This window comes from Arachis hypogaea, chromosome 16 (assembly GCF_003086295.3).
Source record: "Arachis hypogaea cultivar Tifrunner chromosome 16, arahy.Tifrunner.gnm2.J5K5, whole genome shotgun sequence".
Classification (NCBI taxonomy): domain Eukaryota; kingdom Viridiplantae; phylum Streptophyta; class Magnoliopsida; order Fabales; family Fabaceae; genus Arachis; species Arachis hypogaea.
The window spans coordinates 488,186-509,824 of record NC_092051.1 but is presented as its reverse complement, the minus strand read 5'-3'; the positions used below and the strand labels follow the sequence as shown (position 1 = coordinate 509,824).

General features: G+C 30.5%; 2 protein-coding genes across 3 annotated transcripts; both read left to right on the top strand.

Annotated features, from left to right (window-relative positions):
- The first annotated feature begins 1,134 nt into the window (after positions 1-1,134).
- On the top strand, positions 1,135-6,055 carry LOC112758204 (protein PSK SIMULATOR 2). Of its 2 annotated transcripts, none has more exons than XM_025806811.3 (12): positions 1,135-1,715; positions 2,079-2,395; positions 2,485-2,577; positions 2,713-2,803; positions 2,945-3,038; positions 3,198-3,295; positions 3,795-3,864; positions 4,150-4,253; positions 4,341-4,457; positions 4,560-4,636; positions 5,161-5,205; positions 5,297-6,055. In XM_025806811.3, the coding sequence occupies exons 1-12, from the start codon at positions 1,470-1,472 to the stop codon at positions 5,817-5,819; spliced, it is 1,875 nt and encodes a 624-aa protein (XP_025662596.1). In that variant the 5' UTR covers positions 1,135-1,469; the 3' UTR covers positions 5,820-6,055. The 2 variants fall into 2 exon arrangements, with proteins under 2 accessions (XP_025662596.1, XP_025662598.1); XM_025806813.3 differs by having other exon boundaries at positions 1,138-1,715; positions 4,153-4,253.
- Positions 6,056-16,806: 10,751 nt separating this feature from the next.
- On the top strand, positions 16,807-19,774 carry LOC112756007 (pathogenesis-related thaumatin-like protein 3.5). Its single transcript, XM_025804392.3, has 3 exons — positions 16,807-17,414; positions 17,888-18,584; positions 19,105-19,774. The coding sequence occupies exons 1-3, from the start codon at positions 17,351-17,353 to the stop codon at positions 19,289-19,291; spliced, it is 948 nt and encodes a 315-aa protein (XP_025660177.1). The 5' UTR covers positions 16,807-17,350; the 3' UTR covers positions 19,292-19,774.
- The last annotated feature ends 1,865 nt before the right edge of the window (positions 19,775-21,639 follow it).

Here is a 21,639-nt window from a genome sequence, read left to right as displayed (position 1 = left end):
ATTTTTTATTAATTAAATACTGATCAAAATTTAATAAAAGTGTGCGCACTATAAACTTTTTCTTTTAGAATCTAACATCATCCATTCATGCCTCCCTAAAATTCATACAAGATATAACAAAGTTATTTATTATTATAGTATATATAGGAGCAAATTAAAGCACATGCATGAGGTAAATAAAGGAGCTTTGTCTGTACATATCTCTCGTCAATTATATCACACTCACACTTGATGCCACGAAATTTCCTAATCCCAATTCTTGCAAGTCCACAAACGCGTCTTTCTTATAAAAAGAAAAAAGAAAAAAAAAAACTTTTTGGTATATAATTCCTTACATTAAATTCTAACATAAACATATGAATATGATTAACGTACCCATCATTCCAATTTCATATTTCAGTCAAAGGCACACACAATAGTCGTACTTTCCCAGCTACTTCATTACAAATTCTACTTCTCAGCTTCCATTTTGGAATTGCGTATTCTCTTAATCTCTTGTAGGTTATGAGGCACGTACACGTAAACAGTATACGGACACGTATATATATAAAATATAAAGTATTTTTTAGATAAATTATGATGATATTTTGATATTTTATTGATATTAAAATATAAATTAAAATTTTTAATTATTTTTAATATCTTATTTTAATTATATCAAGTATTTAAAATATTTTTTGTTTTAATAAATAATAATATATACTATATCTAAATTTATTTTAAAAATATATTTTAAGAATAAGACTGGACACGCGGACACGTGATTGTATTTAGGTGTATACAGAAGTGTCCAGAGAAAAATTTTTTATTTTTTATTAAGACACGGTTGGACACAGTAGACACGTGTGTCGAATGAGTGTCGGTGAGTGTCGTATCCGAAATGTGTCTGACACGCGGACGCTATAACTCAGCGAAGTGTCCGTGCTTCATAGCTCGGAGGTATTGGCCTTCCATTCACCACACTTTATGTATTCCACCTACCGTACGGTTTGCTGTCATTATTATTGTATACTAACTTTGTTCTAATTACTAATTACATTAACTCCTCAACATATATTACACATGCACGTTTATTATAATAATATTTTTTTCATTAAGAGGTAATGATATATATTATATATATTTGTATTATTTGATGATTTCAGAAGTCAAATTAAAAGAATAGAGAAAGTCAAAGTTTAGAGGAACAAATGGCATTTAAAATAAATCGATATAATATTGTCTAATTTCATGAATTTCTGTGTAGTTTACCCTTCTTTCTTTGTAAACATGTTACAATTAATAAAGCTATGTATAAATAAAATCTTGTCAATATGACATTGCTTAGACAAGGACAAATTTCAGTTAGATAGAGAATCTTTTTTTCTTTTATATTTGTGTTTACTTTCCTAAGTCATAGCTCAAATTTGCAGGGTCTATTACTCTCAATCAATCTTGTTGAACGTTTCTTCATATCAGAACTAACAATAATGGGGTCGGTTTGTTCATCGGGCATGGCTGAGGAGAAGAAGAAGAAGAAGAATGCAGAGGTTGTTAATGGAGAGAAGACTATAAGGTGTGCTTGGAAGCTTCGGAACAAAAACAAGATCGTTGCTAACAGGAATAATGTATATTCAAGGACTATTCATGGTGTTACAAAACAAAAGAACAAAGAGACTCGGTTTTCAACTGAGTTCAAGAAATCGAATAATCCTACTGCATCACGTGCAAAACAGGTATGTTTACTTGCACCAACAATTCGTTGCTTCTTAAGATTTTGAGACATTTAGGAACATAAGATGTTATATCAAATTCAAGTTGAAAACTCAGCAAAGTTAATGATTAGATACAATCATGTATTTTTTTCATTCTTGGTTTTGACTCAAAGTTATGTCACCCAAATTTTTCATGATTTCTTTTCTGCTTAATCATTGATGTTAATAAGTAATAATAACACCATCAATAAGTATCCTGAAGAAAGCACTTGAAAAGTTTTATACCAAACAAATATCCTCACTGCAGAGTTCTTTGGTAGAATTTGGTTGCCCAAGTGCTTATCTGAATGAAAATATGTATGAAGTTGTGTCCGATTTTGGCAGGGCTCGCAACGTGGCTCCTTGCTCGGCCGAGCCGGGGAGAGGGCGGTGGAAGTTCTGGACACACTTGGAAGCAGCATACCAAAGCTGAGCACAAGTGATGGATTTATCTCTGGCATGAATCTTAATAGAGGGCACAAAATATGTATATTGGCCTTTGAAGTAGCCAACACAATAAACAAAGGAGCAATTCTGTTTCATTCACTCTCTGAAGAAAACATTCAGTTCCTTAAAAAAGAGATCTTTCAATCAGAAGGAGTTCAAAAATTGGTTTCTACTGATACAACAGAGTTACTAAGTCTTGTTGAGGCTGACAAAAGGTTCTTGCATTTTGCTTTTAATTATTTATTGCTTTTCTCCCTCCTCCTAATGTTCTTTGTATCTGAATCCTTTTGTGGGGAATTTGTAGGGAAGAATTCAATGCCTTCTCCAAGGAAGTAGTTAGATTTGGAAATATGTGCAAAGAACATCAGTGGCATAACCTTGATAGATTTTTCTCAAGGTGAGTTTATTTTCTCACTTTTATGTGTCAAGATTATGCTAACTCAATCTTAGATGACTACAAAGAAATTCAGCTTGAACTTTCTTTTTCTTTTGTTTTTTTAGTTACTATTTTCATGTTATGAAATAACTTCAGATTAGGTGTGGATGTCTTGAGCAATAAAGACCTTAAGCTAGAGGCAGAAAAGACAATGCAGGAGTTGATCACACTAGGTCACAATACTGCTGTAAGAAAATTCTAATTTTAATTTAATTTTGTTTTGTTTCAATGAATAAAGCACATGCATGATGCATCCATTAAATTTTTTTTTTCATTTTATTGTATCTGGTTTTACTTGAAATAACAATATGTTCTTCTTTCGGTGCAGGAATTGTACCATGAGTTAAGTGCTTATGACCGTTTTAAACAAGATTATCAAGAAAAGGTTAAGGAGATGGAGTCCTTAAATCTTCCTTTAAAAGGTTAGAAACTTTTTACTGTGATTTTACCTTCAATGATTTTACTTTAGTATATATTTATCAAGTAGCAATATAAACTATTGTCTTATATATATCTCAGTTGAAATAATCAAATAGTTGTTTGTAGTTTCATAATTAACTATTTTTGGACCACAATTATAGGGGAGAGTCTCACAATTATTCAGAGTGAGCTAAAGCATCAAAGAAAGATTGTGAAGAACTTGCAAAGGAAATCTCTCTGGTCCAGAAATTTGGAGGAGGTAAATTATTATTAGGTTAAATTACACCGTTAGTCCCTATACTTTCAGTGAAATTACAAATTGGTCCCTACACTTTAAAAGTTTGTAATTGGGTCTCTAAAGAGAATTAAAATTTGTAATTTAGTCCCCGCGGGTCAAAAAGTGTTGATTTAACAGAATATTCTCAGAATATACCGAGAATATTCTGTTAAAATAGAGAATATGCTGAGAATATTCTGTTAAATCAAACACTTTTTGAACGACGGGGACTAAATTGCAAATTTTAATTCTCTTTAGGGACCCAATTATAAACTTTTAAAGTGTATGGACCAATTTGCAATTTCACTGAAAGTGTAGGGACCAACAGTGTAATTTAACCTTATTATTATTATGAATTCAATATTTAGCTTGAAATTATAAAGAATTTGAAGAATGTGTCATTGTGAAGTTCACCATCATTTCCCTTATGCAAATTCTACAACAGTGGACTTATGTTCTGTTTGGGCTTGTGCATTTTCAGGTAGTTGAAAAGCTTGTAGATATTATTACCTATATGCATCGATCAATTTCTAAGTTCCTTGGAAATGATGGTATGGGATCTTCACATGAATTTCTAAATCTTAACTCATAAAATACTTTGATACCATATTGAGAATGATGATAGTCAGAAAATAAAATAGTCTTAGAAAGAAGTATAAAATTAAAATCTTACCAAATGATAAATAAAAAACATGTAAATAAATCTTACATAGGCTTACAAAGACAACTAATATGCAATAACCTTTAAACTATCTAATAAGAGAAAAGTTTAAAAACTAAAGTTTGTGGTTCTGATTATTAATCTTGTAAAATTTTATGAAAATTTGAATTTATAGCAGGTGCAACTGTTGTCAAGTTTACCAGCAATGGTTCTCAAAGACTAGGTGAAGCTGGTCTTGCATTGCACTATGCTAACATTATCAATCAGATAAATATGATGGTAAGTTTGTATCATATGCTAATTAATATATCTTATTATTAACCACTTTGGCTTATAAAATTACATTTGTTTCTAAATTTGTGTTAGGCATCTCGGCCATCAGCATTTCCTCCAAATATGAGGGACACATTATATCATGGATTGCCCAATAGTATTAAGAGTATCCTTCAATCTAGGTTGCAAAATATGGATATCACTAAAGAGGTATGATATTCAATCTTGGTGTTTAATTAATTAATTACTCCATGAAGACTGGAATATTATTTTTTCTTAATGGAATATGCTAAGTGGAAAATTTTTGTGTAGCTTTCCATGACTCAGGTCAAAGCTGAGATGGACAAGACTCTCCAATGGCTAACCCCAATTGCTACAAATACGACCAAGTAAGACATAGAGAATGCAATGATTCAAATAACTAAGGCTACGTTTGTTTACGAGAACAGGACAGGACAAAACATTGAGACAGGATAAGATACTAATGGATAGAGACATAAAATTTTGTGTTTTTGTATTGTGTTTGGTGATAAACTAGAACAAATTATGAAAATTTAATTTATTCTCATTTTTTTTATTCAAAAAATTTGAGATGAAAATATAACAATAAAAAATATAATTATGAAAAATTAATAAGAATAATAAAAGAAAAAATAAAAAATAAGTTGTGTCTCTTGTTAGTGTCTCCGTATCCTTCCTGTCAGGATGGACACAAAATACACTAATTCAGTGTCTCTTGACACATTGTCTCTGTCCATGTCTCCTCTACCAAACACGATTTTGTGTCTCAGTGTCCCTGTCTCAATATCCTGTCTTTGTAAACAAACGTAGCCTAATATCCCTGCATCATATCTTAATTTTTTTTTTCTTTTATCTTCTTAAAATAATTATGTCATATTCATGTATCTGGCAGAGCACACCAAGGGTTTGGATGGGTTGGTGAATGGGCAAATGGAGGGTTAGTTACAAACATGATGAACCTTCCCTCTTTATATTCATTCATTCATTCATATATGATAATAAAATTATATTCTTATTTATTTATTCAGGAATAATAATGAGTTTGGTGACAGCACAGCCAAGGAGAGTAATCTAATTCGCCTCCAAACATTATATTATGCTGAGAGGCATAAGATAGATTCTTACATAATTGAATTGTTGACATGTCTCAACCATTTGGTTACATTTGTAAGATATAGACATCATAGTGGTAGTAATAATGGCATCAAGCCTAAGCAAGGCAAAAGTAACAGTCCTCAGAAGGGTCTTGACTTTCAGTCAAAGATGTTGCAATTCATAACAACCTTGGAGAGGGATAGGAACAACATAGGAACTCATCAACAACTTTCACAAGAAGATAAGAGTTTGTTGGAAGAGGTAATTGCAAGGACAAGGATCCCTGGAGTTAGCAAGAGTGAGAACCTTGCATTGACCAACAAGAAGGAATATGCAAACAGTGGTTTCTTGCATTATAGCAAGAGTGTTGGGAGTTCACCTCTTAATAAGGGCTTATTTGGATTTCACCACCAGAATTCACATGTTTTGGACCTCATAGATGGTTTAAGACATTGAATTTCTTCTTCTATATATACATAAACACAAAATACTAGCTAGGTTTATAGTGATCTTATTAATTAATTTCTTGTATGCTTTCTAAGTTATTTTTTGTAGAGAAATTGAAGCTAGTTAGGTGGAATACTTATATACGTTTGATGTTCTTGAAGGAGATTAATTCCTTGACACAAATTTGATCCACATATGTAAAGGTCCTACCAAAAATATGTAAAGTAATTTTTCATTGTGCCTAAGCCTAATTGTCTATACTGAAAATATTGATAGGGGTGTCCATGGATCGGATCGTATCCGTAGATCTGCGGTAAATATCCGCATTCGATCCGAACATTGCGGATATGATCCGCTCTTTGCGGATCGGATCGCGGATATCTGCTCTACATCCGCGTATCCGATCCGCGGATCCGCAGATCCGCACTATAATAATTAAATATATATATATATATATATATATATATATATATATATATTGTATGTTTTAGTTAGTAATTATTATTCATATATTGTATTATTTTATTTTTGTTATTTAGAGAGAGTTTGATTAAAAATATTTTAGGAATAAATAAGTTTAAAAGTATGAAGGAAATATTTTTATTGAATTTTTTTATATAGAAATATGATTAAAAAGAGAAGGTTTAATTATGCGGATATATCCGATATCCAATCCGATCCGGCACTAAAAAATGCGAATATCATATCCGATCCGATCCGATGAAAATTGTGCGGATCGGATCGAATTTTCGGCCAAATCCAATCCGATCCGATCCGCGGACACCCCTAAATATTGATATCGTTTGGCTAGAAAATCCCATGTATGTGCAGTGTACATTTGGCATTTGTTGGGTCTTAAATCTTAATTGATGATGGCAGTGTCTCAAATCTCAAGACTACTTCCATTTCGAGTTTAGCCTGCTAGCTAACTTTGAAATTTCAGTCAAGTGCCCCTCTTTAATTAAACTGTTTAGGCCATGTTTACATTGATGGATATTTGATGATATATATATGTACCTAGCTAAGCAAGAATAAAATGATAGTCTTAGCTTGTTCATTATATATAATATATAATATATACTATTTTTATTCAGTGTAGAAAAAACGCTCCCCTTATGTTATGTGTCATTCCAAGTTTCCAACCCACTTCATAGTTCATAGTAATTAAAAATTAGTTTCTTATGTTATAATTTTTTATTCTAATTGTGGTCTAATTTGTTAATATAGAAATTAGTTTGGGTGGTGTTGTAATTATTAATTAATTATATTGGTAGTTGGTCTGTTCTTTAATGGAAAGAACATGACTGTTCATAAATTTTATAAAGTTTGAGTCTCCAATTCTGATTACTCAATAACAAACAAACACATTTTAATTTCATCTGAATTTATGATTCAAGAATTAAAAGTTTTTAAATTAAATCAAAGAATTTATTAGCAATAATTAAAAATACATAAATTACTGATTTTATAAAATATCTAATATCTTATGCTTATTCCAAATATTATTAGTGTTGTATACTTTTCCTTGATATATACGTCATGGACATGGTTGCATTTTTCATGTCATCTAATTTAGACGGTTATAATATTGCAAGGGAGGCAGGGAGCAGATAAGGTTTGCAAGATACATGTACTTGAATAGTGGATATGGATCTTAACTAAATTGGGCCTTCTATCTTTTTTATCAATAAAGTTGATGTAATCCAATATTTTAGGTTTCTCTAGTAATTAGTTTATTAGTTTAAATGTTAAAAGTTTGAAGGTGAGTTTATGAATATAATAATTTATTAGCTAATAATAAATTATTAAATATAACTCGAATCTATTATGAATTAATCATTGATCTATTTTTTTGTAGCCTATGAGATACTACCAAAAAAAATTGATGTGATCCAATAAATAAGGAATTTGGAATTCAAATTTCATTGGCAATCATTGCTTTAATTTTACTCCTTTAGCTAATTCTATCATTTTATATTTATCTATAATTTTTAAATTACTTTTTTTTAAGACTTAATTATTTTGTTAGTGTTTATAATTTTATTAAATTTTAATTAAGTTTTTATATATTTTTTTAATTAAATTTCTGTACCATATCAAATTTTGTAGTTAAATCTTTATTATAATAAAAATATTAAAATTAATGAAATATTCTGTTAAACTATACTAAATATTCAGTTAAATATTAGGTATATTCATTTTGTTTAATAAAATATTCTATTAATTCCAACATTTTTATCACATCAAAAATTTAATTATAAAATAAAATATAACATAGAGACTCAATTAAAAAAATATAAAAACATAACTAAAAATTCAATAAAATTATAATAACTAACAAAATAATTAAACCTTCCTTTAATTTGTCAGATACAAATATACAATGAATCTCGACAACTCTCTCAAATTTACAATGAGATTTTATTTGAACTTTTTAAAAAAAATATATATTCTAAATCAATGTATCTGAGTTCAAAATGAATCTAGATATAGACATATATATAGTATTGATTAATAATTAACAAATAATTTACTTTTTAGTGTTTTATTGATTAATATATTGAAAAAGCTTTTAAATATATCGATATATTAGTATTTCAATAAATTTTAATCGATGATTTTAATTATAAATATTATATATATTTTTATAATTTTAAAAATACTGAAACATCAGTGCACTTGAAAGTTTTTCATTATATTGATGGGAATGAACTAATACAATTTTTCTATATCCTTTATTCAGTTTGGGACTATGTCTGACTAAGTTACTATAGCTTCCATCTTGGCCTAACCACGAAGTACATTGTGTTATGTGTACGATGCGAGAACTTTTTCTTTTTAATATTGTATCACTAGAGGTGAAATCCTTCGTCATGAACCAAATTGTGTGTTAAACACAACTATGGCCATTTACAAAACGTTAATGACGTTTTGTGTTTCTTCAATTAAAATAATATTTTTCTAACAAAACGTCAGTGACGTTTTCTGTTTTAATAATTAAAATAATATTTTTTATTACAAAACGTCAGTGAAGTTTTGTTCTTTGATGATTAAAAAAAAAATTTATTGCAAAACGTCAGTGACGTTTTGTGCTACTACCACAACCCTGTAGAACACCAAAATCATCAAATATTTTTGTATTTCACATTAAAATTATTCATATATAAAAATTTTAGCCACGATGCGAAGGGAAGGGAAGTATTATTGTACTTCAAACTCATTAAGTAGATAGGTGCATGAACTGAATTAATATTCATTTCTTTTGATAGAAGGGATCGAATTATTAATCATAACAATAAAACGAGGGACTAATCTCTACATACAAGTAATTTTGCTATACAAGTCTTACAAGTTCTCTAATTGATATTACGCTCAAATGCGTTTGTTATGCACATATGTTTCACGTGCCTCTAACAGATTTTTAATTTTTGAAAGGATTCCGTTTCCTTTTTCAAATTTCTTGTCTTCTCTTTCTCCTTTTTTATTTACGTGTTTTTCTTTCTCTGTTCTCTTTTTTCGTTATTCTCGATTTTCATTGTTTTTTTACATTAAGCTCTGAAATCGTTTTTGAAGATAATGGATAATTCAACTTCAGATTGTCAGATGAACCCTTGCTTGTGAAATTTGATGTTAATTATTCTTTGTTTGAATTGAACCTAATGTACTAGTTCTGATTAGAATTAATATAATCTTATCCATTTTATATCAGACGTTCGGGTGTAGATAAGGAATATTTGGGTGTATTTTTATAAAAGTTTGGGTGTATTTATAGTTTATGACTTTTCATCTGATGGAGGGTTAACTGTCTTATTCTTTTAGTTGAATTGTTTTAGTTTCTGTTTAGTTATGATTCATGAATCTGGTTTTTGTGATTTTTTATGATGATTTTATAGTTGTATTTGCATTCTATAGTTTATGCTTGCTTTAATATGATGTATTTTGAGTGTATTTTGCAGCTCTTCTGTAGTGTATTTTGCAGCCCTTGCTTACTTTTGTGGCTGATTTTAGTGTACACGTAACATAATTCATTTCTATATCTGCAGCAAATTTGGGAGTAAAAACGAAGATATTTGGGTGAATTTTTATTCTGATGAGTTCTGTATAATTCAGAACTCTTCCTCTTCTTCCTCCTCATCTTCTGCTGCTTCTTCTTCTTCATCTTCTTATTTCATATTCTCATAATTCTTTTTGGGAGAAAAAATCAAACAAAGAAGAAAAAATACATAATGTTGCAAAATCAAAAGAAAAAGAAGGAGAAACACGACGATGAAGATGAAACACGCGAAGAAAAAGGAGGAGAAACACAAAGAAGGAGGAGGAGAAGAAGGAAGAGGAGGAGGAGGAAAAACTCGAAAAAAAAATGACAGTTGTGGTTTTCATCGAGGAGGAAGAAGAAGAGTCGTTCATAATGATAAGTAGCGCGCTTTAAAAACAGGAAGAAGTTGTTGAGTAACATGCGTGTATTTACTCTTGAATGTGAGAGTGTAATGCGCGTGTGTTTTGTTGAGCTTGTGCCAACTTATAAGACTTGTAAGGCAAAAAAAGTTTGTATATATAGTATACCTGTAAAATGAGGATGCATGCAAGAATTGTTAGAAATATGGATTAATCAATAATCGTGCTTTTAATAAAGGATATCAACTACTGTCAATTACCATATTAATTGCATCTAATTTGCCTGTGCATTAATTTCTAGGGGGAAAAAACAGAAGAATAATTTCAGAGTATAATCTTATTAAATATATAGTAGCTGAGTATTGTTTCTGAAATTTCCTCTGGTGAAACAAGTCAACTAAATCCTACGAGCCTGTGATCATAGGCTGCAATTTTGACAAACAAAATTTGAATACATACATTATATATAATTAAAGCTAAGTATAATATATAATCTTCAATTCTGGTTTGATGAAAACAAATTTAGAGAGACTAAATTATTTTGTCCAAATTATGTATGTGTGAGAAATGAAAGTTACATTTGATTTGTCAGAAAGTGTGATTTTATATGATTACAAAAAGTATAAATCAAACTTTCCGATAAATTAAATGCTACTGACAGTAATAGCCGTTTGAAATTAAATTAAAAGACAAAAGAAGAGGTCCTATTACTCGTTTGCATGCTAAATACGACATTATCATTTTCCTTATGATGTCAAATCCAGTTTCCTGTGAATGGAGAAATGAAGACAGCTGTTCATAACGTCATCACTTAGCTTGTATGAATTTTCTTTATATGATTTAGTTAAAAATCAAGAGCACTTTAATTTTGAAATTAATTATATATTTCGTCACTTTTCTTTATATATGATTCCTTTTTCATGTCGTTCATTACCAAAGGTCTAGGCTTGCTTATACATATGTAACGTATTGAAAGTTTCTCCATGACCGCTACAGAATTTGTATGGAATTTAAAATGAAACTACTAAAATAAATTAAGTAGAAACTTCAAAGCAAAGTCACTATATATTGTCTCTCGTTGAGAGTTCCATGCATGTCCAAACAAATTTAAGGAAAAGATGAAGAACACTTGCACACTATTTTGTATATTGTTGTTATGTATACCTGGGAAATAACAATTCAATATACGTGACAAAATTATACTGACAATAATGTTATCGATTTTGTCACCTTTTTTTTAATAAATAAAAAAAATTATCATTTACACTAAAATACAAATATTTACTATTTTACGCAGTATTTCTCAATTTTGAACTGAATGTCCTAAAATAGAAAACTTAATTTTTTTTTTTATTTTGCAGATATTAATTGCGAAATTGTATGTCTGTGAAATTGTAAAATACTACAAAAAACGATAAATATATTTTTGTTAAGAGGAGTGCTAGGGAGAAAACTAGCAGAATTTGTGATGTTTAGCCATCAATTAGTCATCATTAATATTTTTAATAGTGTAAAATTAATGATTTTTTTTTTATGGTTAAGTGTTGGCCAGATTTCAACAAAAATAGTGCTGGCCCTAGATTTTTTCTTTTTTTAATTTATTAAAAAAAAAGCCGTTTTGTCACTTATGGAGAAGTACGTAGATATTTTCAATTGATAGATTCGCTTAGAAATTTAGAATTCCCCACGCACTTTACTTGTTACTAGTTTGTAGATCCAATAATCTAATTTGCCTATTGCTAACGTCATTGCTTCTAACATCTATAGCACCGAAAGGGAACAGAATAACAGATACAAAGCCTTCACCAGAACATTAAAGATCAGAGATGAACTTACAAAATAAAAAGCATATAACGTTCAACAAAAATACTATTTGTACATTAAAATTAATCACCAATATATTTATATATAAATATATATGTAGTTTAATTTATTTTTAATATGTATTTATATTTTAACATATATTTTATACTGATGGTTCACTTCGATAGTTAATTTTGATGTACACATAAGCCCAGTTTGAGTAAATAACTTAAATAAGTTTTTTTGGAAAAAAAAAATTAAAAGATAAGAACTTTTATTAATAACAGCTTATAAATAAGTTATTTTGTATTTTGATTTTTAGTTATAAAAGTACTTATTTTAAAGTTGTAGCGTTTGGATAAATAACTCAAAAAATAAATTTTTTTACAGAAGAGAATGAATATTAAAATAACGATAATAACAAATACTTTTCAATATTAAATGTTGATTTTACATAACCTAATCACTAATATTGTGTATGATATGGTAGGTGAAAATAAAAAATAAATATAAAATGTGTGTCAATGTATATTTTGTTGCTTTTTTTTTTATTTTTTTACTCCTATTAGAACTCTCTTCTCCTTTATTGAGGTAAAAAACTTGCTATAATTAACTATGAAAATAATAACAAGCTATAAAATCACATACGAAAAAAATAAAATTAAAACTGAAATTTCATACTACAGTTAAATATAAATTTAATAATAAAAAATAGAGTTATAAAATAATAAAAAAATACTTAGAAGGAATATATGCAGTAGGTTGTTCAGATGCAATATTGTCTGTAAATGGTAGTGGAGGATCAATACTTCTATCAGATGAATCATTAAGTGAAAATGGTAAGGTTTGAAACATTGCGTGAGAATGATGGTGGAAGGCCAGTGCTTCTAGCAGACCTTGCGTAAAAATGGTGGTGAAAGGTCAATATTTTTCACAAAGTCAAAAAGAAAAATAGATTTTTTTGTTTTGAAATGATTTTTTTTTAATTTAGTGGTAGAATGACTTATCCAAAAGTAAAAAAGTCATATATTTATACTTTTTCAAAAAAAAATTTTTAAAATAGTGCCAAACATTTAATCAATTATTAAAAAAATATTGGAAACAAAGGAGTCACTACAACAAAACAATATTTTTGCAACCATTATAAAATTGTTGCTAATAATTTAAGCGCAGTGACGATTTTAGACAACCCTCGCATAAGGGTCACAAAATATTATAATATTATTATCCAATAAAGACACTTAAAATTAAAGGTTATAAAATAAGTGGAGTCTAATTTGTGGTGATGGATTATTTAAAATTTAAAAACAGTAAAATACAGATTCTTAATATTTTTGTGAAAAATTCAAATTGTCGATCTCCATTCTTTTTTTATTGTAAAAAGTATCCAAAATGTTATAAATTTTGATGATAAAAACAGTACTACTTATCCATTTATAAATGATAACTGTACTGATTAATCTTTGACAACTGCAAAAATGGACATATTAATTTTCTTATTATATATGACGTCAGAAATGACTACTTTTGTCATTGATGTATTAAAACTTGTCTGTGTTCATAGCATGAATCTCCGTCGCTGCCTAAATACATGGGTACGTTTTTCCATTTAAAACAGGGCGAGTGACACTTGCCCAATAGAACTTTATTTGGTAGAACATGTCACAAAATATCTATTTAGTTTAGTTTCTAACTTTCTAATAATCTTAACTCTATATATCAACATGCACACTCTCTATGATGTACGGACTTCACTGACATGGACACGGGACACGTCGACACGCAAATTTTAAAATCTTATATAATACGATGACACGCATACATATAAAATATAAAGTAATTTTTAGATAAACTGAAATGATATTTTAATGTTTTATTAATATTAAAATATAAATTATTTTTTAAATTATTTTTAATGTCTTATTTTAACTATATCAAGTATTTAAAATATTTTTTGTTTTAATAAATAATAATATATACTATATCTAAATTTATTTTAAGAATATATATTAAGAATAAGACCGGACACGCTGACACGTGATGGTATTTAAGTGTGTCCAAGTGTCTCCAGAGAAGAATTTTTTAATTTTTATTGTGACACGGTTTAGACACAGCAGACACGTGTGTCGGACGAGTGTCGATAAGTGTCGTGTCCAAAATATGTCTAACACACAGACACGACAACTCAGCAAAGTGTCAATGTTTCGTAGCACACTCTTATTCAATAACATGAACTTACGTCCTTAACTGCCCAAACCCAAATAATATTGTGTAGATAGCTACTTAATTAAATGTGTTAAGAACCTATGAATTTGTGATAATTCAAACGCCCTGTTATTATTTAATTTCATACTAAATTGAATTGATTTTTCAGCCCCTATATCAGTATCAAAACCCAGATATTTTAATTTAGGGTATGCTTTTTCTGACTTTTGGATATTTTTAAGAGAAGAGTAGAGAATTTAATGTGAATTAGATGTTTGAATATGTGACTTGATGAGTGGTTGTTTTCTGGTGAAACTAATATTCAGGACAATTACCTAATAATTAAGCCTAAATACATAATGATTATATAGCCAAGTACTGAAGCAGTTCAACAATGGCAAGAATTTTTACAATGATAGAAAATCTGGGAAGTTGAAGCTTAACTTCAACAAGAAGACTCAGCAACTCAACTGATTAATTTAATTGCTAATATATAATCGAAAAAAGTTTAAAAAATTAGTATTTTTATTAAAATTTGGTCAGTATTTAATAAGTAAAAATAAATAAATAATTTTATATTTAATATAATTTTACATTATTAAAAATATTAATAATGATTAATTAATTACTACAAATCATAAAATCTGACCATTAAAAATAAAATGGCTTGTGAAATTAAAAGATCAAAATAAGTTAAAAAATTAAGTATACACGTTTGAGACAAACAAAAAAATAATTTATCATTTTTTAGATGATGTAAAACGTGTCAAAATTGAAAAGGTTGCCAAATAAGACTAAATAACTTTTTTATCCATTTGGTTAGCAATTAGCAAGGGGCTACTCACAAGTTAGAATGAAGTCACACTTGACCAAAATTTCAATCCAAATTCAAAACCCTTTTCTCGTTTTTCTTGGCATATTTACATATCAATCAATGGTACGGTGGGTTCCTTTGGCTTTCCACTGTAACATCAAAGCCAATAGTTGTTTAGCTGTGCAGTCACACCTTTACGTCTCAAAATAAAATAATTATTAAATCTAAATTTGGATAATGAAACAAAATTTCGTTTATACCTGCTATTGATAGAATTCAAAGACAAAATAAACATATAGAATTAACAACATGTAAATGATATAATTAACGCGTTATTATTTTCTGAACATATTTAAAAAAATAATACATTAAATAGCTACTCTGGTATTTATAATTAGTGATACTTTAATAAAAGAATTTTAAGTTACTAATAAATTACGATTATTAAATTATTTTTTTAAGTATAGTGAGTTTAGGACCAGGTGTGCATGGGTGAGATATTGAGATAGCAGGACTAGGGGTGGCAAACGGGTCTAAATCTGTCGGGCCGCCCCGCGTAACCCGCCAAAAAAGGCGGATCGGGCTGAAAAATTGGGACCGCCAAATAACAAAAACCCGCCTAACCGGCACCGTTTAAACCGTGAGCTTTGGCGAGCTTTGGCGGGATGGGGCGGGCTTTGTGTTTTTTTAGTGAGGGGGTATTTTTACAATTTTTTTTGCCAAACCTAACTTACAAGAGTATGAAGATAAAAATTGAGTGGTTTGAATTATGTTTATGTTACTTTGGAGACAATATTTATAATTATATTTTAAATTATGTTTATTTTGTTTTGGAGAGAATATTTATACTTATGTTTTGGATGAAAACTTGGTTTATAATTATGTTTATTAGATATTTATAATTACAAAAATTTTAATGTTTATGAATATAAAAAATATAATTTTTTATACCTTTAGAAATTATAATAGTTAAAAGTAAAAAATAGAAGAGATTTTTTTATATCTTTATATATATTATTTAATAGTTAAAAGTTAAAAAAATGGATATTTGGCAGGCTTAGCCCGCCGGCCCGCCAGCCCACCATTAGGCGGGGCGGGCTGAGATTCTGGGACCGCCTCACTAGGCGGGGCGGGGCGGGCTTCCCCGCTTGCCGCCCCTAAGCAGGACTATAAGGAAAACAGCCGTTACGTTAATTTTCATGTAACGACAATAATTTTCAGCTGTAATTTCAGTTGTTGTGTCAATAATCAAATATATCTCGTTATTATTTATTGAAAATAAAACAAAAGCAATGACCCACCACGTATTATTAATATCTAGGAACATGCGTGCATGTGATCATAGTAAATCAATTGCAACATATCTTATTATGTTCAATTCAGCTAAGAGACAAGGAAAAAAAAACCCATGAAATTAACATTGAATCTGTTTGGCTACAATGGGTTTTCGTCAGGTGAGAAATTACATATCAAATGAGATACACATGTATACTCTGTTTCATTGAATGCAATGAAATTCCGTTCTTTGAAAATTTCTTTTGCACCTATATATAGGACAATAGAATGCCATATGATGCCGTACTTTAATTTTAATTGAGAAAGGGAAAAAAGTATATAGCCTATTTTGTATGTGTATATGTTAAACTATGATTATTACTTTGAAGCTAACTATAATAAAAGTATATTATATCTGGTTTGTCTTATTTATATCATTGCAACAATAGAAAAGAAAAGTCAAATGGTATTGAATAAAAGGAAGACATTTTTTCTGAGCATATCAATACAACAAGCCTCCAAAAGTGCCCCTCCGTTCCCCCTTTCTTTTTTTTTCTTCTTTTCTTTTAGGTCACAAAACAATGATAAACACTTTTATAATATTACGTTGTGTGTCTTAGAACATATTAATTCGTGTGTGAGAACGAAAAGAGAACAGAGTAATATAAAAACTATTTTATTGCTAATACGAAGTAAAAAAAAGTTTTATCTAAATTAAGCAGAGTAATTAACTAGTATGTAGCTAGTTGTTAATTATGGAGTGAGATAGAAGAATGTTTGCGTTTAATGATGAGAAATAAAAAGAAGTGAAGGAAAGAAAGAACGTTACTTTGGTCAGCTGGTGGAGGGACCCACAAAGGGAAAGGGTAAAAATAAAGTAAGATACGAATGAATTACATTGTAATCCCTTTTGAATAAACTAACTCTAACGTCTATAAATAAGTAATGTTTGGATCTCATACCATTCTTCTCTCATCTCATCAACTTGAAGAAGCAGCAACAACTTGCTTCATCACCTTCTTCTCCCGAAACCCACCCACCTTGTATTATGGATCATCGTCAAGTCTCAGTATTCATTTCCATGTTATTAACACTTCATCTCTCATTATCAGGTAATTAAATCACACCAACCATGGACATCTCACCTCCATGCTCCCACCCATCTTTGTTCTTCATCCTTTATTAATCATTTCATATATTTATTTTACGACTTTATGCACTGTACGTTGTTAGTGCAACCTAGATTTATACAATCCACCAAAAAAGATTAACATGTTAACAATAATAATGAAGTAGACGAATGACCATTAAATCCGTAAAATAATTTGACACGAGGAATGTTAGGGGACAATAATTTTAGACTTATTTTTGTTTTGATGGTTAAGTGCTAGTCAGATATCAATTTGACATTACAACTAAAGTTGATAGGCAATTTCTTTTTTTTTTTTTTTACTAATATAAGAGACTTGAACTCGCAACTTTTTAATTGAGTATGGAGAGACTATGTCATTTGAGTTATAATTCATTAGCCAATTTCATTAGGATCAAATAATCACTTTTGAATAATTGAATATTGATTATGCAGGGGTAATTGCAACCACATTCACATTGGTTAACAAATGTGACTACACAGTATGGCCGGGAATTCTATCTAACGCCGGAGTCTCCCCTCTCTCCACCACCGGCTTCGTTCTCCAACCCGGCCAGTCCACTCCAGTCACCGCCGCAGCTGGCTGGGGCGGCCGCTTCTGGGGCCGAACCCTCTGCTCCCAAGACTCCACAGGAAAATTCTCCTGCGTCACTGGCGACTGCGGCTCAGGAAAGCTTGAGTGCTCCGGCAACGGCGCCACGCCACCGGCCACGCTGGCCGAGTTCACACTTGACGGCTCTGGCGGCCTCGATTTTTTCGACGTCAGCCTCGTCGACGGCTACAACGTCCCCATGCTGGTGGCACCCAGCGGCGGATCCGACGCCGGAAACTGCACCGCCACGGGATGCGTCGGAGATTTGAACGGCGCGTGTCCTTCGGAGCTGAGGGTTATGAGTGAGGATGGAAAACAAGGAGTCGCGTGTAAAAGCGCGTGTGAAGCGTTCGGTTCGCCTCAATATTGCTGCAGCGGCGCGTATGGGACGCCGGATACTTGCAAGCCATCGAGTTACTCGCAAATATTCAAAAGCGCTTGCCCACGCGCCTATAGCTACGCGTACGATGACAAGACCAGCACGTTTACTTGCGCCAATGCCGATTACACAATTACCTTTTGCCCTGCCCCTAGTACAAGGTTAGTAATCAGCAACACTCCTTAAAGCTTTATGGTTTTAAAGGGTAGTTTAGTCCTTTTAATGTAGGTGCACTATTTGTTACTTACTGACTGGCTTTGAGATTTGTGAAGATGAACGTTGGGTTTGGACACTTGCAATTGCAAGTTGCAAGTACAGTTACCGTTCTGTTGTTTTCTATAACGTCTTTGTTTTCACTTAACTGACATACGAGTGGGGCTTTTTTGTAAAATCACGCAACTTCATATTTTTCAAGTGCACACTTAGCTGTATATAAATATTATTTTAGTGTATTATGATCACATAATAAGGTGTTAACATGCACATAATTTGATTGATTATATGAGTCAAAGTTGTCATCTATCCATTGAAAACTATAGCACACCATACTGGTACTACCGGCATTAAAGTAAGTGCCCAGTTGATAATAGTAGTAATAATTATGGAGCTCATGACAGTTACACGTTACTGCTTCCATTTGAAGAAGTGATAAAATTGTTTGTTTTGTTTTCTGATTTGCAGTCAGAAAGCGTCAAATGAAGGTGGTTCTTCTGCATCATCCTTACTGGACAATGGCACAATGGTGTACCAAGGCTTCGGTCAGAGCGAGATCTCATGGGCCACGTGCACCCATGTGTTCCAATCTCGAGCAATCGCCGCCGTTGTTGGTGTCACCATGGCAGTTTGGCGCTTCTCCCAGCTCATCTAACTACTACTACCGAGGCCCATCACCTTGTAAGATACACACATGCTTCCATGTTCTTTGGCCCAAAATGAATGGTAAGACCAGCATGGGCCATGTGAGCTGGCTAGGGCCCACATTCGTTAGGCCGTGATGACGAGGACATGACTCATTTGGAGAGAAAGGCGAAAGGCTCACCCTATCGGCCTATATCCTACCACACTTAATTATTTATTTCCCTCCAAATCCCACTCTAGAGTATTATTATTAATTACTCCATGTGTATTCATATAGCAATATAGGTAAAGTAGTTGAGAGAAGTTTTTTTTTTTTTTTTAATTATTTTCCCTAGGTTAGATCAATTGGTAATTGGGTATACTAATATTGGATTCATTTTATTGTGGGCAATGCAATTCATTTATTGGTTGGGGAACATTAATACATTATGTAATGTGGGAGGCTATGGTATTTGAGAACAGATATAAAGAAATTAGATGGATTGGTATATTATTACTTTCTTCTATTTGTTGCCGTGTGAGACTTATTCAATATACAATACCAACCTTGTCGTGTAAAAAAAGTGCCAAAATAATAAGAATGGATAACATAAATTATGTTCAAGCTAGGTCTCACAAAGAAATGATGACACCAGCAATGAGCAATTATAAGAATGAATGACTAGCGACTGAAAAAGAAATTTTGGGTCTTTTCAATAGCTTGCTCTTTTTGGAGTTTATGCAAGAGAAAAGTTTTTAATTCATTTTTAGTTTTAGTTTTTATTAAAAAATAGTTTTATTCTTAATAATTGTTGTTAGTTTATTCCAATACATGTTGATATAGAAGGTTAAATGCTAATATATTTTGCATATCTAAATTTATGGCCTTTTTATATGAATAATCAACATCTACTAATGGGACCATTCCAATTGCAATTATTATGAACATACATAAGAGTGGTGTGCCCCTTGCCACAGATGGATTAATTTGTATTATTATAATAAGAGTGAGTGGTGTAATGCAGCAATAATCTCCAACCAAGCGTTTTTTTAGTCCTTTTATTTCCCCTTCACATTATTATATTATCATTCATGCCTTGTTGGTGGGTCGCGTCTATATCTTATTCTCCATCCACGACAACATCATGTTATAGCTAGCTTGGATTGAAATTCGCTCTTCATTATTATTACTTTCTAATTACGGTTCATTTAATTGAAATATTTTCAACAGAAAAAAGTATATGTTTTAAGTTTCTACAATAACCAATTTAACGTAACGATCTTTTATTTTTTACAAGTTCTCTATCTTTGTTTGGCTTCTTAAAAAAACCTTATAATAATTATTTAATATGATATATTACTATTAATTTCTTTTTAAAAAAGTTAGGAGCCGAGGCCTCCACTCGCCCCGTAAGTCCGTCCCTGGTGGCTGGTTATACGTGGTTTTTGAATTCAACGGAATTAGAAGCACGATTATAATCCAGATTCGGCCGCCGGCACGATTTTAAAAGTCAAACTCACCAGGTTGTTGAGTTAACATTTAATTAAGCTTATGCATGAAGAAAACTAAATGATAATTTGACTAATAATCTTTCTTAATGTTCCAATTTATCTGAGTGAGGCTAATCGTATGGCAAACTTAAGTATATATGTATGTAGCAGTCCTGGCATCGGCGAGTAGTTCAACTTTTAATTTATGGGCATCATATTTTAGATAACCTAATTTAGCAGTATTATGTGAATGAAGTGATATAAATGTCAAAATGGTAGATGCCTGGCTTTATGGATAAGATGATGATACTTTGACTTTGTAAACATGAATCACCGATGGAGTGGTTGAAGTTTAGATGAATATTGATGCTACCTAGTCTTTCATCTCATAATATAACTTAATAAAGGGACAATTACATCTTCAAGAATTTTAATTTTGGGCTAATTAATTTTTTTTAATATCAATTAGATCTTTTACGACAATAAATAATAGATAGTATATATAAAACGATGTAATTTTAGACAATAAAATATTCATTATTTTTTGAGTTTTCATATAATTTTATATAATTTTTATTAACTGCTCTTTATTATTTATCATGAATCTTATCGAATACAAATGAAGTTTCAGTTAAAAAATTATTATTTATATAACGATTTCTCAAAAATAAATAGACACATACATTACAACAGTTAATAATATATATGTCTATTATTTATTTAAAGTATTTTTCTTTCATTTTTTAATCTAATATTTTCTTGCTATGCATTACTTTCCTTTTTCCTCCACACGTTGATCAAGAGTATGAGATTAAGTATAAAAGCTACACAGATCAATAGCTAGTAATAAACATTAACATTATTGTTGGGAAATGTTTCATGTAAAAA